At 42.7% G+C, this 17,367-nt stretch overlaps 1 protein-coding gene across 5 annotated transcripts in view; it reads left to right on the top strand.

The window, feature by feature from the left end:
• The window catches only part of BACH2 (BACH transcriptional regulator 2), a 354,491-nt gene that overhangs the window by 79,679 nt on the left and 257,445 nt on the right, over positions 1 to 17,367 (top strand). For 3 of the 5 annotated variants that reach the window (XM_060616182.3, XM_060616184.3, XM_060616187.3), the window contains one exon: positions 16,485 to 16,597. In XM_060616182.3, coding sequence (XP_060472165.1) covers positions 16,589 to 16,597 — 9 coding nt within the window. In that variant the 5' untranslated portion in view covers positions 16,485 to 16,588. Of the gene's footprint in view, positions 1 to 2,717; positions 2,950 to 16,484; positions 16,598 to 17,367 lie in introns of those variants that run through there. The other 2 variants (XM_060616181.3, XM_060616186.3) reach the window with 2 other exon arrangements.

The raw sequence follows: 17,367 nt of genomic DNA, 5'->3' as shown, positions 1-17,367 counted from the left end.
ACCCAGCCTCCGATACCTCTTCAGCCTTGTATCCCAGCCCTTTCTGACCTCCTCAGAATTTCTCTTAACTCCCAGATCTCACCAGGCCTATTTATACTTGTGGGGGGGTTTTTTGTTTTTGTTTTTGTTTTTGTTTTTTTCATATTCTGTTCCTTCTTCCTGAAATGTCTTTCCCTTTCTTTGATAGCTCTAAAAATCCTACTCAGATTTTTAGGACCTGATTTAAAAGTCCCACGCTGGTGAAGTGATGTCCTATTTCCTCAGACAGAGTTAACTACTTCTCCTCATAGCAGAATCTTGGTGCCTCCATTATTGTACTGACCTTGCTGTTCTGCCATGAGGTGTCTTCTTAACCAGGCTTCTCAAGGGAGAATGCTGCACCTCATTTCTGTCCTGACCCCTGAGGGCAGTACCTGGTGTGTATTAGATATATAATCAACATTTATTCAAATGTATGAATTAATTTAATCCTACTGCTGCACGTACTGCTATTTTTACATTTATCTAGCCTTGATCATCAGAACCATTGGCCATGGAAAAAAATTGGATGTTGAGGTGGATAGCACTGGACCTCTCAGCCATAACCCCAATTTCAGATTTTTATGTTCAGCAAAATGGCCTCTTTGTCCTCACTGGTTGACTTATAATAATTCAAAAATTATAAATTTGAATTTATGAAATCTATGGATATTGTATAGACTAAGTATAAAATGACAGTATAGGGGCATCTGGGTGGCTCAGTCAGTTAAGCGTCCCACTTCAGCTCAGGTCATGGTCTCGCAGTCCGTGAGTTCGAGCCCCGCGTCGGGCTCTGTGCTGACAGCTCAGAGCCTGGAGCCTGTTTCGGATTCTGTGTCTCCCTCTCTCTCTGACCCTTCCCCGTTTATGCTCTGTCTCTCTCTGTCTCAAAAATAAATTAACGTTAAAAAAATTTTTTTTAAATGACAGTATAAATGACACTTTTACTATTTTGTTTATAGGGATTTCATATAAGATTTTTTCAACTGAAGATTCCACTTCTAAACAAGATTGAAAATCACTGTTCTAATCCTAAATTTCATTTACATTTCCATCCCAAAGGTTTCCTTTTGGTTTTGATGAGGTAGTTTCTAGTATCATCTGAGTTCATATAGAGTAAGACTTCTAAGCACTGTCTGCACAGTAGACACAGCTGGGAAGCTTTCAGAAGTATTCATGCTCAGACCCACTCCCAGGGATCCTGCTATAATTGGGCTGGCGGAGGAGGGCCTGGACACTAGTATTTATGAAAAGCATAAATATCTTGTAATAAGTGGATTCCACAAGAACTTAAAGAGCCAGGTAAACTATAAAAATGTTGGGGGCACCTGGGTGGCTCTGTCAGTCAAGACTCTGACTCTTGATCTCAGCTCAGGTCATGATCTCACAGTTGTGAGATCGAGCCCCACATCAGGCTCTGCGCTGGGCGTGGAGCCTGCTTGGGATTCTTTCTCCCTCTTCCTCTCTCTCCCTCCCTCCCTAAAAAAAAAAGTATAAAAATGTTGAAGTTTTTAGTTGATTGTTTTTCTTCCCTTTTATTAATGATATTGTGGTAAAGGTAATGTAATGTTATTCTTAGTGTATGATTTTAGGGTCAAAAGCAAAATTTAATTAAACCTAACTTCTGTGGACAATTTTCTATGTTGCCTGAAATTAATATTTCCCATTTCTGTCATTCTCTAAAACCTACATGCTACAGAATTTTCCTGTCCCTTATTGGTAGAAATAGCTAACAGAAGATCTATTTTAGATCATGTTAAGAGAACTGACAAGGTCAGTGGGTGTAAGGAGATTGCCCAGGTAGTGGCCTCCCTGGCATCCTTGTTAGCCTGAGTAAACAGTACTCCCATGACAGAACCTCAATAGCCTTGCCGTGTTGATAAAATCTGACATTCTGCTTAATCACTTTTTAATGATATTGTTCCTTTTGTTCTTGGTATGTGAGAAACTAGCAGTTTTTTTAAGGCGTGGGAAAAGATTAACTTCCATTTCCTAATTCAGTAAAATGGGTTGGTGATACACATATAATCCTTGTGGGGACAGGAGGAAAAAATGACCTAATTTCTGTTTACTAAAGGTCTCTTCATACATTTTTAAAAAGTTATAAAGTACCTGAAATCTTGAAAGGAAGAAAATCTAAGGTGAATACTCTGGCGACGTTGTAAGAAAATCCTATGAATTCTGATAGCATGTCCCATGTCACTGGTGTATGCTATTAAAATGCAGATGGAGGGGCGCCTGGGCGGCTCAGTGGGTTAAGCGTCCAGCTTCAGCTCAGGGCATGATCTTGCAGTTCGTGAATTTGAGTCCTGTGCCCGGCTGTGTGTTGACAGCTCAGATTCTGTGTTTCCCTCTTTTTGCCCCTCTCCTGCTCACACTCTGTCTCTCTCTCTCTCTCTCTCAAAAATATAATAAACATTAAAAAAAATTAAAATGCAGATGTAAATAAGCACAAGTTTTGCAATTCATCAATTTGTTGAAATGGCTGGCTTTTTAGGGGAAAAGAAAGAAAAGAAAAATATACACTTGGGATGGAATCCTTTAGGGCATAAAAAGGAATAGAATCCTCTAGTTAACTTGGTTATTTGCAGTCGGTATGTCATTTGTGTGAGACTGATGTCATGCAGATTGAATGCAGAGGCCCGTGTGTGTGTGTGTGTGTGTGTGTGTGTGCGCGCGCGTGCGTGCGCGCACGCGTGTGCTTTAAAGCCCCACTCCCAGAATATGAAGTGAGTGTGAAGGGCGCCACAATAACCCTGGATCTGTCAAGAATGTACCTATTTTTAACAAACTGGATCAAGTGTCAGCACTCAATAGGAGATGAAGAAGGGGGTAGAGACTGTTCTACGGATCCAGCGGACGGTAAACGGCCCTCTGGCATGTTTACAGTACAGCTGTGCTTCCTTAATGGCTCTGCCCCTGCCATGCCAGGTAAAGTTTTCTTTGCACATGATGAATGGCAAAGAATTCTTTAGCAGAGGGAACCAAAGGAGCTGGGAGGAGGAAAAGAGAAGGGAAGAACGGAAAAGAGAGAGAAAAAGAAACACGCAGCTCCAGAGGGAGATAGTCTGTGCTTTGCAGTTGCTTGTGTGGATAGAAACCAGATGGTAAGCTGGAACACCCGCTTGGCTATCTGAGGAGCCAAACATATGGTTAATGGTCGGGAGAAATAGCTTTCAGAGCCAGGGCTTTGCTGACTGCTTCATATTACAGATTGTTACAGTGTGTCATTACATTGCCAACCTAAGTGCTTAATACCCACTGCGGGCGCTGGGCATACACTTACAAGAAGGACTTTTAGCTCTTTGCTGGCTCTGAATGCAGAAGTGACATCATAGGGAGGCTTAAAATGTCTGGTGTTGGGGAGGTAGGGAGAAGAGTAATTCTGTAGTGGAAACATTTTTTTTTTTTTTACAAGCCAAGCTTTCACTCCACTGAACCCTACTGTTTTTCTGAGAACCTTTTTATACAAGAATCTTTCTCTCTGTCTGTCTCTCTTGTCTCTGTCTGTCTGTCTCACACACACAGACACACACACAGACACACACACACAGACACACACACACACACACAAGTTCTGACACAGAAATCTAAAGCACAGGCCATGTGCCCCCACCCCCAACCCCGGTGGACTCGACACCCCCCCCCCCTCTTTCACCTGGAAGCCACATCACCGCACTCACAGGGCCTGCATTTGAAGTTTCTGTTTGGGGAGCTGTAGGCAACAGCAGGCCTGTGTTATCTAAGGAACTGCTGAGCCCATTCATCTGCTTTTCACGGCCCGCTTCCTTTTATTTTTAGCCAAATCCGTCAGGCCTGACAGGCGGGTAATTCGAGCCAGAGAAAGGGCAGAGCTCCAGGTCCTTTCCACAAAGCAATTCTTCTCCTCCCTCCTGGGAGGGCTCCAGACTTGGCCTGCTTCAGGCAGATGGATTTGTTGAGTCATGTGAGATCATTTACACAAAAACACAGTGAGGCAGTGGAAATTAAAAAAAAAAAAAAAAAAAGAGGGTGGGGGAAGAGGAGGAGGGAAGCCAGGGGGAGTGTGTGCTGCCGTGGCTGCTGGGAGCATAGGAATTCTGCAAGGCAGCTAGACTGAGGAATGCTGTAGATTCATTTGTGTATAAGGTAATGTCTAGTTTACACAGCGGGGTGGAGCCAGTCCGGGGAGGCTCCTCAAACTACTCGCCTGTATTAAAAGAAGAAGGGGGTGTGGGGAAACTTTTTATTTTTCTTTTTAAAGCAACATCCACCAAACAAAGACCACACTGTTGACAGCATTGGGTTCCAGTAGCAGTAAACTACCAACAGAATGGTTTCGAGAAAATGAGTTTGCTCTGTGATGTAATACAAGTTTGCTTTGTCCTGACTCCAGCATGACTGAGGCAGAAGGGGAGGGAGGGGAGGAAAATTGGAACAGGACTCTTGGTTAATGGTTTCCAGAGATTATTTAGCAGCACTTGAGTGGAGGGAGGAAAGAGGTATAATGTGGAGAATTACTTCGAGGTGTACCATAATTGTGGTAGGTAAAATAAAGTCATTACTATGGCCTCCTTGCTCAAGAGGAATTGAGCAATGCTTTTGAAATGCCACGGAAGGTATCATTTTTCCCTACCACAGTATTCCTTCTCCTCTGGCTTCTGGAACATTAAAAAAAGCCCAACTCTTGCATCATGGTAAACAGTATTAACAGTTAGTGAATCAGTTTTGTTTACTTTTTATACCACAAGCCTCTAAAACATTCCATTAAAAATTTGTCTTCTGCTCATTCATGAAATTCTTCTTCTTCTTCTTCTTCTTCTTCTTCTTCTTCTTCTTCTTCTTCTTCTTCTAATTTGCTTACATGCATTAGCTGTGCTTGGGTGTGGATTTTTCCTTCTCTTGATGGAAAAAAGAGTTCATGAGAGAATAATGACTGGGTTATCTAAATGTATGTTCTTATACTAGATGTAATGAGATGGTGCTATGTAGATCAAAAGCAATATTTTGAAACAGGTTCAGAAACTTAGAAATGGGAGAATTTCAAAATATGCACCATGATTACTTTCATTGTGACATGTTTCTGCACATCTGCATTTATTTAGAGCCCTACTATGCACCTGTTTTCCTTAGCCTCCCTAGAATATAGGTCAGCATCACTGCTGTTCCTCATACCTTGTTGATATTTTATTTTATTTTTTAGTGTTTTTATTTATTTTTGAGAGGGGGGGAGAGAGAGCAAGCGAGAGCGTGTGCACAAGTGGGGGAGGGGCAGAGAGAGAGACACACACAGAATCTGAAGCAGGCTCCAGGCTCTGAGCTGTCAGCACAGAGCCGGACGTGGGGCTTGAACTCACGAACCATGAGATCATGACCTGAGCCGAAGTCGGACACTTAACTATCTGAGCCATCCAGGAACACCTCCCCCTCTTGTTGACATTTTAAAAGTTGAAACGTTCTGCCATTTTTTCCAGCCCTAGATATACTCACATTATATATATGGTTTTAGCTCATAAATTCCTTCTATTAGTACTTACCATTGATTTAATGATAGTAAGCACTCAGATCACACCTTTACCTAGTATAATCTGATAGCGAAGCTGCTCCAGTGTCTCCCAGGCAGCTCTCATGATGTAACTCTGCATGGGTTAAAGGCAGTTTTCATTTATTTTACTCAAGAGAGAACTGGTGAATTTTTGTGGTTGTTAATTATGCACATTTTAACTATAGGATATCAACATTAGTGTTATGTGATTAACAGTTGTCAGTATTTTGGATGACCCTGATTTCTTCACTGTGCTATAAATGACAGCATCTCAAGTGAAGACTTAAAAACACAGAGGTGTTGAGATTTTCCTTAGGGCTCTGCATTAACCCTGTAATATCCTTGATATTTTAAAAAAGGATATTCGTCACAGAAATTTAGTTAACATCTTATAACTGAACGTGTATGTATGTTGCTTAGATAAATGTAATCACTGTAAACATCTATATGATCTGGGATTCTGTTTTTATTTTGAAATGGGAGCCTTTTTGTTTACAAGTTCATTAAAAACTAAAAACCATTTCTGTAAGGGGGAAAAAAAAAAGATTTATCGTTTAAACCTACCCACGTCCTTGAATGTTCCCTCTACATTAGGGTTTCTCAGTATCAGCACTGTTGACATTTTGGACTAAATAATTCCTTATTATGGAGGCTGTTTTGTGTATGGTAGTATGTTCAGCAGAATCCCTGGCCTCTACCCACTAGATGCCAGTAGCAGCCTCCCCCGAGTAATGACAAAAAAAAAAAAAAAAGTCTCCATGCATTGAAGTGTCCCCTGGGGAGGGGGCAGAGTCACCCTGGCTCAGAATGAATGCCGTATTCTTATTTTGGTTCAGAATTCACTCTTCACCTGCTGAGCTGGCCACTCATTTACTTCTAAGATTGAATTCAAGGGTATAAAGTAACATTTTTCCCTCCTGGCATTTATCCTAAAAGTGGGAACCCCAAATTAGGTGAAATTTTCCAAACCTCAAGCAAGGGTGTTTTGAGGGGAAAATTTTCCCCCCAGAAGACCTGGAGTTTTGTCGCACAGAGCAGTCTCTCTCTCAGAATTCTGGCCTTAGCAGGTGGAACCCTTCAAGGCTGCAATGCAGCGACTTTCCCAGAGCTGTTCAAGAGGAAGTGGCCCCACAGACTGAGCCTGGGGATGTTGACATAAGAAGAAAGGGAACTTCTCTGCAGGGACTGGAGTAGAGAGCCTAGGCCACAAGTTCAGTGGCTCTCTGCAGGCTCTCTGCCTTCATATCCAGCCCCAGAAAGAGGGAAAGGCAGCCACAACAGTTCTTTCTCTGGAGCAAAGCAGACATCCTCCCCATCCCCGATGGCTGTGGTCTCAGAAGCTGGAACTCTCGTTAAACAAGGAATGCGGAGCTTTCCACAGGCTAAGGCAGGCATAAATTTCCTCTGTTTGTTTTGTGAGGACTAGTGTCGACTGCTGTAATGAGATCAGAGGATACCCCAGGGACGAGGCCTCTAGGTCGGCTGCTGGAGCTGTTTTCTGTGGCTGTTCTCTTGGCTGCTGTGGAAGAACGCAGTGACTCCACAGACCTCGGTTATGATGTGAGGAGGTCGTGGTGCCCTTGTTTCTTTCCTTGCCATCCTGCCTCTCTGAGGCTACTGAAACGTCAGCGTGCAGTCGTCCAATTCTAAATCATGGAAAAGCACATGGGAGGCAGATTCCTTTCCTCCTCACCGAGGACAGACCTGGCTGTGTGCGGAAAGTATGGCCTCGTACGGGAGGTGATTGCCTCCTTGGGAAAACGCCTGCACTGCTGATGCTGGCCACTTGTCCCTCTCTCATCACTTGGGCCACCTTTATGCTCTTCCTTACCCGGTGTCACTCTGTTATAGAAGAGTTTGGGTGTGAGTCACAACAATACAGCATAATGCTACAAAGAACACATTTCTGGCTCCAGCCTGAATTATAGCCAAATGGCCATGGAGGGGACCCTAAATACAGCAAAACTGAGTTTAGGGAACCCCAAATTGGATACTTCTGGCAGAATAGTATATACTGAGCTAGTGCAGCCTGACCCACTTCTAGCCCTCTATGCCCACCCCACCCACCCAGAACAATCCCTAGGTGTGTTGGATAAAGTAGAAAATAGCAAGAACTTACAAGGGAAATTCCCATGTGCCAGAAGACATTGATGCCACAGGCCTGTGAGTGATCCTGACCTGGCCATAGGCTCTAGATTCTAGGGGCTGTGATGTTTATGCTCATATGGGAACTGTTTGCCAAAGGGGGCAAGAAGAATTCCCCCCAGAGCCCATGTCAGGCTTTGAGTGTGTGTGTTTGGGGCACAGGGATGGGAGATGGAAATCCAGGGTTACACTGTTTGAACAGCTGTGGGGTCTATAGTTCCACCACCTGCATAGTATGGCAACTTCAGTTGTTTTGACAAAGACACTAAACTGGTTTGAAAGCATTGAAAGCTGTAGGGCTGTGGTAGAAGCAAACCTTAGATCCCTCTGGAAAGGTTAACAAGCCAGGACGTGGGACACCCTCACAAAGAACAAGCCGTACTAAGGAGAGGCTGGCATTGGGAAGTACAGAATTAGAGCCTCAAGAAAGCAGAGATTAACAGCGAATCCCTGAGACTGCTTTCAACAAGGGCCCATCCTGCCAAATTCAGCTTTCTTCTGAGGATTAATGAAAATTTCTTCCCAGAGGAACAAGGCATTACACCCAATCTGGCTTACTAAGCAGATGAGTTTCAGTTGTAAACACTAGCCCCCAGGAAGTCAGTCGCCCCTCATTACACTTATCCTCAAGTTATCCTTGTGAATATTTAAATTCCTTCGTTGGAAACCTTTTATTGGCGAGATAGCTGGTCCCCTTGAGCTTCTGTAAAGAGATACCTTTCTAGCAATTTCCCTTGTTCCTTTTCAGTGGGTCATCCTGAAGAAATCCCTTAACTAGGCTTTGTGTTAAATTATTTTAGCTTCTCAGCAAATCACAGGAAATGTGTTTGCCTGAATTGTTAAGCAAACCCCTCAAGGGAGAAGGAAGCTAGGATTGTTTGAAGGTCTCTGGGATTCTTTCAGAGTAAAATCAAAGAAACACGGGTGGTCAGGCAGGGTTGGTAAACCATCTTAGATGAATACAATTAGGCCTTCTCAGTCCATGGTGGACAAATGGATGGGGGATTGCGTAGAACTCTGGACAGCCACCAAGTACAACCCATGCAGTGACATGCACTATTGGCAAACATGAACTGAGGATGCCAGAATTAAAGCACAATCCTTTGTTTATTAGTAGGGTGATGAAATCTCTTATGTTCAGTTTTTTCTGCTGAGGCATGTTGAGGGTACCAAAAAGTGCCCTCCTGACCTAAACGTGATGTCATACATCTCGAGAGAAAATTCTTCTTTTTAATACTTAATAACATTAAGTATTTTCTTCTTGATTTGGACCTGGTTTCTTTCTTTTAGTCTCAAAATATTCTGGCCAAATGCGTAGATTATACATATTGACATTAAAGCATCAGGAGAGGATAAGTGGAAATAGGCTCATTTGGTGCCAGATTTAAGGAAGATCTTCCTAAACATTTGTCTTAGTTTGTGCTGCTATAACAGAATACCATGGATTGAGTGGCTTAAGCAACAGTTTATTTCTCACAGTGCTGGAAATTGGGAAGGTCAAGAGCAAGATGCCAGTCCATTTGGTCTTAGTGAAAGATCTCTTGCAGACATTTGACTTCCTGATATGATTTCACATAGCAGGGAGAAGGGGTGAGAGAGAGAGAGAGAGAGAGAGAGAGAGAGAGAGAGAGAGAGAGAGAAAGTATACATGCAAATTCTCTGGTGTCTCTTCTGACAAGGGCACTAATCCCATCATGAGGGCTCCTTGACCTCATCTAAACCTAATTACCTCCCCAAAGCCCTGCCTCTGAGTACCACAACAGTAGGGATTAGGCAATGTATGAATTTGGAGGGGGAGACATGAACATTCAGTCCATAACAACTTCATATAACAACATTATAATTAAAATTTGCATTTACTGAAAGCCTGCTATGTGTAGGGTGGTGAGATAGGCGCTGGCTGTTTGGGCATAAAACAGATAAGTTATCTTCCCTTGAAATACTTAGAATCCAGGAGGGTGGTTGAGAGTAAGCACCTGTGTTCGATTACAAGCAGAACGAGGTGGTGCTAAACAGTGGCAGGAAACAGGGATGGGAAAGGGCTTCTCTCTTTTTAACACCATGCATTAGATACTTTATTCAAGTTACTCCTTTTAATCTTCAGAACAATCTTAGGAGGTATAAAGAATTTTCCCCAGTTTTATGAATGAAGGAATAAAAACTCAGGCAGGGTTAGTAGCTTGCTGAAATTACATGTGAAGAGTCAGACTAGATACTCAGATGGAGTGACTTGGCTCCCAAGCCACCCCTTGCCCACTCTTCTGCAGGGCTTGCTACGCCCAGTGAAGCCACATCGTACAGCCCTAGAGGGGTCAGGAGACAGACTGGGAGCCTCCAGCCCTGGAATTTAAAAGAAACAATCCCCTGACTTACACAAAAAGTGTACGATGGAAGATATACCTGGATGACCAAATCCAACCCCTATGGGATTTCCAAAATACTAACATAAATTGCCAACATTAAACAAACACATGATTTTACGTAGTCTCTCCATTTTCTGGCTTTCTTGAACATCAGAAGCTGTGGGAACATGTGCCTCGCTCCTACTTTTCTGGAGCCACAGCTGAGCGGCAGACTCTCCAGGCCTCCCCACTCCTCATTGTCTTCTCTGGCCTGACCATTCCTTCATCTTATTCTTTCTTGACTCCTGTAAGCATCTGAATCTGTGTCTCATGGTTTAGGTAGTCACTGAGGCAAGAAGAATAGGCCTTGGGAATTCTTCTATATTGTGCCTTTAATTAAGATAACCTTAGGGGTGCCTGGGTGGCTCAGTGGGTTCAGCTGTTGACTCTTGCTTTCAGCTCAGGTCTTGAGCTCATGGTTCATGGGATTGAGCCCCACATCAGGCTCCATGCTGACAGCACAGAGACTGCTTGGGATTCTCTCTCCTTTGGTTTCTGAACCTCTCTTTCTGCCCCTCCCCCACTTGGACTTGCATGCGTGCTCTCTCTCTCAAAATAAATAAACATTTTTAAAAACAGATATTCCTGAACTACTGGGGGACTGAAATTGACCCTTAACAGAGTGATAGCCCTTAATCTAAACATTAGATATCCTTATGTATGATTTGGTGAAGTGGGGGAAACCCTGAGAAGGTGTGCCAGAGGTAATCCTCTGAAAGCAATGGACACGCTATCACTTGGTGTTCTTACTGTACCTTGTCTGGCTCTCAGAGCAATATTTTTGTGCTACCAGCAGTGACTGTCTTTACAATTTGTAATGCTCTCATTTCTTCTTCCTTATCACAATTTCTCTCTGAACCATTGGTCATATGCTAGTTGAAATTTCAGAACGTTAATTTTCAAACTGTGTGACCTATCCTTGGGGAAGAAGGTCTCTAATGATGCTTGATGGGAAGACACCCTCATCCTTGGGTTGTTTGTTTTCCATGGCATGTTGTGAAGGCAGGGCATGGGGGGCAAGGCAGATTAGCAAACATTGTTCAGTCTCTTGGGGCAAAACCATGTTATGGTGTGTTTGCTACCTAAATGTGAGGGTAGCAAGGATACCAAGGTCCTGAAGAACCAGAGACATGTTTGATGTGACTTTGAGGATGGAGAGAGTCCTGCAAGGAGCTCCTCAGGGAGCTCTGCTCTGATCCCCCTGCCTCTTCTTCAGAAAGAAAGGAAGGAGCCAGCCACTTACAAGGAGTGTGTATATTTGGGGAAGGGGAGAGGGGTCCGTTTGTTGCTTTACCTTTGGATCCATTAATCCCAGCACCATGCCCCTTATTGTGGAAGAGAAGGATTGGACTGTCTGTAATAAAATGGCCTTAAAATTTATCTAGTCTTGTACAAGGATTCCATCCAATTGAAGGTTGTAAGATTTCACTTCAGAGACATGTAAATTACTCCAACTCGTAAAAACAGGGGTGGAAGGGAATTAGGGATATATCTCTCATCTGTTTGTCTGATTTCCCAAGCTCCTAAGTCCTAGTTTTAGAGAATTTCCTCTACACTTGTCATCTTGCCTTTTCCCCCTTTCTCTCCAAACCCTGTTTGTCTTTCTGTGACTTTGCTTAATCCTTCCTCACAAGTTCTCGGGTCCTCATGCTTGAGCCCTCTGCCTAGGCTGCTGGATTTGGTGGTGGGAGGGGAGGAATAAGAAGCCATTCCACAGACTGACATCAGGGTCCATTATATCTAAAAACCAGCAAGACCATTACCCTTATGAGTGATCTGCTGCTTGCTCCTATGGGCCTGTTTCCCATAGGAGTGCCTGAGCAACGCAGCTTTGAGCTGTATTACAGAAGCCTTCTAGAATGAATGTCTTGGAAGGGGGTGGAGGAGTTGGAGTGGGGAGAAAAGCCCAGCTCATCATACTCCATTCTGTATTGGCAATAAGTATTAGTTGTATTTCCAAAGGCTAAGAAATAGCACCACACACACACACACACGCACACGCACACACAAATAGCCTTCGACATGTTTAAGAGTGTCAAGAGTAAGAGTAAGTACTCTAAAGAGTACTCTCATTAGAGTAAGGAGACTAGAATAAAATTGGCTTATGCTGTTCCCACCATACCTCTATACCACATTATCAGTGATCCAGGGAAAATAGACTTTTCTCTGTGGTAGGTGGAGGCTGGTGGTAAATAAATAGTGGAGAAACAGGTAAGCCCGGTCTTTACTTGACTCCAGCCCCACTTGCTGACACCCAGAGAAGCCAGAGGATGTGGTGCTGTCACCAGGAGCCTGAACCTCTCCGTCCCTTCTGTTAGTGAGGGCCTGGATGGTGAGGGGCGCTTGGTGAGAGGCTGCATCACTGATCCTGTCTCTAGGTGTCTTTGTTTGCTTACCTGTCCTTTCGTTTTCTTCTCTCTTTGTAGCCTTCACCTTTTCTGCTCATTCTCTCTTTGATCTCTTCTTCTTACCCTGTCTCTACTTTTCTGCTTACTCACACTCCTACCCACCTGGAAAGATGAATTACATTTCATTAACCTTTCCGAAGCCTAAGGTTGACCACAGGCTTTGTTGCCCATTCAGCCAACTTTGTTAGGATCAACAGAGTGGAAGTCCCACGTTGGCTTCTGGGATCGACGTTCTCCAGGCATCCTTTGAAGGTATCTGTACTTGCCTTTTGTTTAGTATCACGGGAATCCAACTTCGAGGATGATTAAAAAGAAACATTGAAAAATAGAATAAAGAAGAAAACTCCCTTAATTCCATCATGGTAACACGGGTATCTTTTCCCCTAATGCTTTATATTTAAGATTCACTCTCCTTTTTTAAGCTGTGGATTTCTCTAAGCTTCTAAATGGAATTGGCTGCAGAACAACCAGGTTCTCTCTGTTTCAAAGAAGATTTAAAGTACTTGATAGAACAAGGCCGGTCTTTTTGGTTGCTGGCCAGAAGTGAACTGACCCAATTTCTAAAACTGTTATCTGTTTGCTGAGGTGTTTTCTGGTGGTGGTGGTGGTGGTGGTGGTGGTGGTGGTGGTGGTGGTGGTGGGGTGTGTGTGTGTGTGTGTGTGTGTGTGTGTGTGTGTGTTATTAGGAGAGGTTTATTTTATTTGTGGGCTTTGTATGTGTTTTAATTCTGTAGTATCTTGAAATGAAGTCACTTCTAGCCAGAGTCTACTGCCTGTAACAGCATGACTAAGAAGAATTCTTTTTCTTCTCTGAATCTGGTTTCATCATTTAAAAAACTACCACTCAGATCAATATCAGTACTAACTGAGAGTATTAATATAAAAGCGCATTGTACAGTTTTGAGCACTATATAGCTGTAAGATATTCTTAGCAATGTTTTCCTAAAATATTTGCAATCCTGGACATTAAAAGATTTTCCTTAAAAAAAAAAAAAAAAAACCCAAAGGCAGTCTGCAGTGATTATCAACATTGTGTTTAAGATTCTCCATTAAGAGTCCACATCATCCTAGGCTCTGTGAGTGAGAGCAAGGAAAAAAGTCTATTCATAATATTTATTAAGAACTTTCTATGTGACTAATATTTCCCTCAAAGAGTTTTTATTTTGACTTTGTTGTAGAACCAATATACATGAAAATGACATAAGAACACTTGGGGTGGTGGGGTCACAGGGGAGAATCCGTAATTGCTTTAGTGCAGACTATATACCCAAGCTCTGAGGGAGAGGGGATTGTGGCATGATTGGAGCTGGGTGGAATTTCCTTGGGGAAATTGTGTTCAAGAATTCTTGTCTGTTTGCTATTATCTTCTTGTGCCCACCTTTCCTGTGTTGATACCAATGTGTACATTTGAATGGAATTGTGACATCAGACATCTGTGCAAGGCGTTTGGAAAAGTTTCCCAGTTACGTGCTAGGCTATATAGTTTTTAAAGGTACTGAATTACATTTATTAAAAAGGAAACAGCATGTGTAGAGCTCTACTTTAAAACAGAAATGTGGGGTGCCTGAGTGGCTCAGTTGGCTAAGCATCCAAGACTCTTGATTTCGGCTCAGGTCGTGATCTCATGGTTCGAGAGATCAAGCCCCATGTTGGGCTCTGCACTGACAGTGCAGAGACTGCTTGGGGTTCTCTCTCTCCCTCTCTCTCTGCCTCTCCCCGACTCATGTTCATTGAGCACTCTCTCCATCTCTCTTTCTCTCTCTTAAAATAAATAAACATTAAAAAAAATTTTTTTTAATAAAACAGAAGGGACACCTGGGTGGCTTAATCGGTTAAGCATCTGACTTCAGCTCAGGTCTTGATCTCACGGTTCATGGGTTTGAGCCCTGCGTCTGCTCCATGCTGACAGCTCAGAGCCTGGAGCCTGTTTCAGATTCTGTGTCTCCTTCTCTCTGTGGTCCTTCCCCACTTGCACTCTGTCTCTCTCTCTCAAAAATAAGTAAACATTAAAAAAAAATAAATTTATTAGTATCTGCTTCTGGAAACTCAAAGAGTAAAAGTTATATGCATAATTTTCTTTCATTATAAGATTGGTTAGAATTAGATACTGAATTTTCTTGACTTTGAGGCATCAATTACCCAGGCGTCAGGTACATACAGGGGTGTTTGGATGTCTTTAGGCTATAAAGTCAGAATTCCAGGGTCTCTCCATGTTGTACATCATTGTTAAAATATGTTATTGCTATGACTGAATGTGGTATTTTCTTTGGAATCCCTATGTCTCAAACAGTCAAGGAGTGATTTGTAATTTCCTCTCCCTATCTTCTGATTTGTAAAGGAATTTAATAATATCATGTTCACAGAATAGTAATGTGTGTGGAGTAGGAGTTTATCTTTTGAAAATACAGATTACAAAGCCATTTTCTTAATGGTGAAAGATGTTCACTTAGGAAATATAGCCTTGGACTTCTCTGTGTCCTCGATTCAGCAGACACACCAGGGCCTCATGTCATTCTCCAATAGACAAAGGCTGAGTGCTAAGAACTGAAGGTGATTATGATTAGTGGGATTATGACTTCTGTTTCTTTTCCTATTGAACACTTTCTATATTGTTACTGTATTATTATTAAAAATTGGGGTCACCTGGGTGCCTCAGTGGTTTGAGCCTCCTACTTTTGATTTCACTTCAGGTCATGATCTCATGGTTTGTGAGTTCGAGCCCTGCATCTGGCTCTGTGCTGACAGTGCAGAGTCTGCTTGGGATTCTGTCTCTCTCCCTCTCTCTCTGCCCCTCCTCTGCTTGCTCTCTCTCTCTCTCTCTGTCTGTCTCTCTCTCAAAATAAAGAAATAAACCTAAAAAATTAAAAAATAAAAATAAAATGTATTTTAAAGCCCTGCAGTTGCCTTTAAACCTGTAATTCTAGTCTTTATGGAAAGGTTCAGATACATAAACACTTCCCAGATGCAACCAGGAAAAAGCAACACAGAAATAAGGTGATTACAAGGAACCTAACAATGTTTGTTCTCCTATCAAATTCACCCATAAACATCTTTCAAAGAAAAGGCTACAGGTCTAATTAAGGGGTTGAAGATATGTTCTTTCTTATTTTTCCTTAATATTTGATAAAGTAAGAACCCTGGAGCAGTACAATAACTGTTTTACTCTAAAATGTAATTCAAGTGAATCAAAAAACCTCCCTAAATAACCAATAGCATGGATAAAAACAGGGACCCTTATTCCATTTGAGGGGATGTTAAATCATCTGGTTCATTTGGCCCATGGGAAACTGACCTCCTGGAATCCCTTATGGTAGGGGCTCTGTGGAAGGTCCTATCTATTAAGCCCTGACCGTGGTACAACCAGTCTTCAGCAAATGCTTGTCTGTTCCTTTATTCCTTGTAGGCAGCAGGGAAGGCATTGAGGTCTGGCACAAAGTAAGTGCTGCTTACATGCTAGATCCTTTCTCCTCCCAAGGAAGCACATGCCTGAGCTAGAAACTCTTAAATAACTGACCTCTCTGGCTTATTGATCACTATATCCTCAGTACCCTGCACCTAGTAAGTACTGAGAAAATAGTAGTTGAATGAATGTTCTTGTTTCTGTGTATCTGCAGTTACTCTGAGCATATAATACCCAGCTTTTCCTTGGCCACTGGCATGTCCAATATCTGTGACCTTAAGACTTTTGATTTGATTCTCTAGAATCTAGAATTTGATTCTCTGACCTGTGCTGTCCAATATGGTAGTCACTAACCACAGGTAGCTATTTACATTTAAATTTAATTAAACTCCCATAAGATTTAAAATTCAGCCCTTGGCTGCACTAGCCACACTTTAAATGCTCACTAGCCACATGTGGCTAATGGTTACCATAGTGGACAGTACAGGCATGGAGCATTGCCATCATGGCAGAAAGTTCCACTGGACACAGAACTGCTCTGTGTCTTCCTGAGAGCCAGCTGATGGATTTCCTCTTTGTGTTTGCAGTGCAGCTGTCTGCTTCGGGAAGTGAGGTCTACAGCAACGAGGAGAATCTTCCAGAGCTGCCTCGCACTGTGACATGTCTGAGCCCTTGCTCCAGTCCCTGCAACATGAACAAGGTAAGAGATATTTTTGGGAATCAGCCTTGTGTCTTCTTTACAGTACCCTGATTTTTCTGGGTATGTAATGTCTTCCCATGGTGTGAGGAGGTTGCTTCTCCTGCCACAGATATTCCAGAGGTTGGAGACTTGTGTGACCCCAGCAAGTGGTGTTTATAGGCAGGGTCACAGGAGGTGGCAGCCATGCTGTGGTTGTATAGTCTTACGGATATGTCACTGTGTTTGTCAGAGGCTTCTGGTTGACTGAAATATTGGTTGCTAATATAACTGCCTTGGCATGAATGTTGGAAGATTGAGGCTCTGGAGCCAGACTACCTGGGTTTAAATATCAGCCCTTCCAGATACTAGCTTTGATGGTCTTGGACAAGGGGCTTAATTTCTCTGTGCCTCAATTTCCCCATCTGCCCATCTGTAAAATGCTGATGATAATAGTACCTACCTTGTAGGGTTGTCAGAAGGATGAAATGAATTAATATGTGCACCATATTAACTTAATATAGTACCTATCTACATTATAAGCATTTGACAAATATTTACTGTTGTTGTTTTTGATGCTGGGGACACTGTTGTCCCTTAGACATTTCTGCAAGAGAGTCTTAGGTGTATCTACAACATTTCCATTTATTCCTTGTTTGACTCGGCAAGTAGCAAGTGATTACCAGATGGGCACTGAGGGATGAACAATGAATGGGGCTTGGGTTTTGCCTGCAGCAGGTGACAGGCTTGGGGGGAGTGTGGCTAGTGGTTTTAATTAAATATGTACCAGAAAC

The sequence above is a fragment of the Panthera onca genome, chromosome B2 (genome assembly GCF_046562875.1).
Source record: "Panthera onca isolate mPanOnc1 chromosome B2, mPanOnc1 haplotype 2, whole genome shotgun sequence".
NCBI lineage: Eukaryota > Metazoa > Chordata > Mammalia > Carnivora > Felidae > Panthera > Panthera onca.
This window is presented reverse-complemented; position numbering and strand designations above follow the sequence as displayed.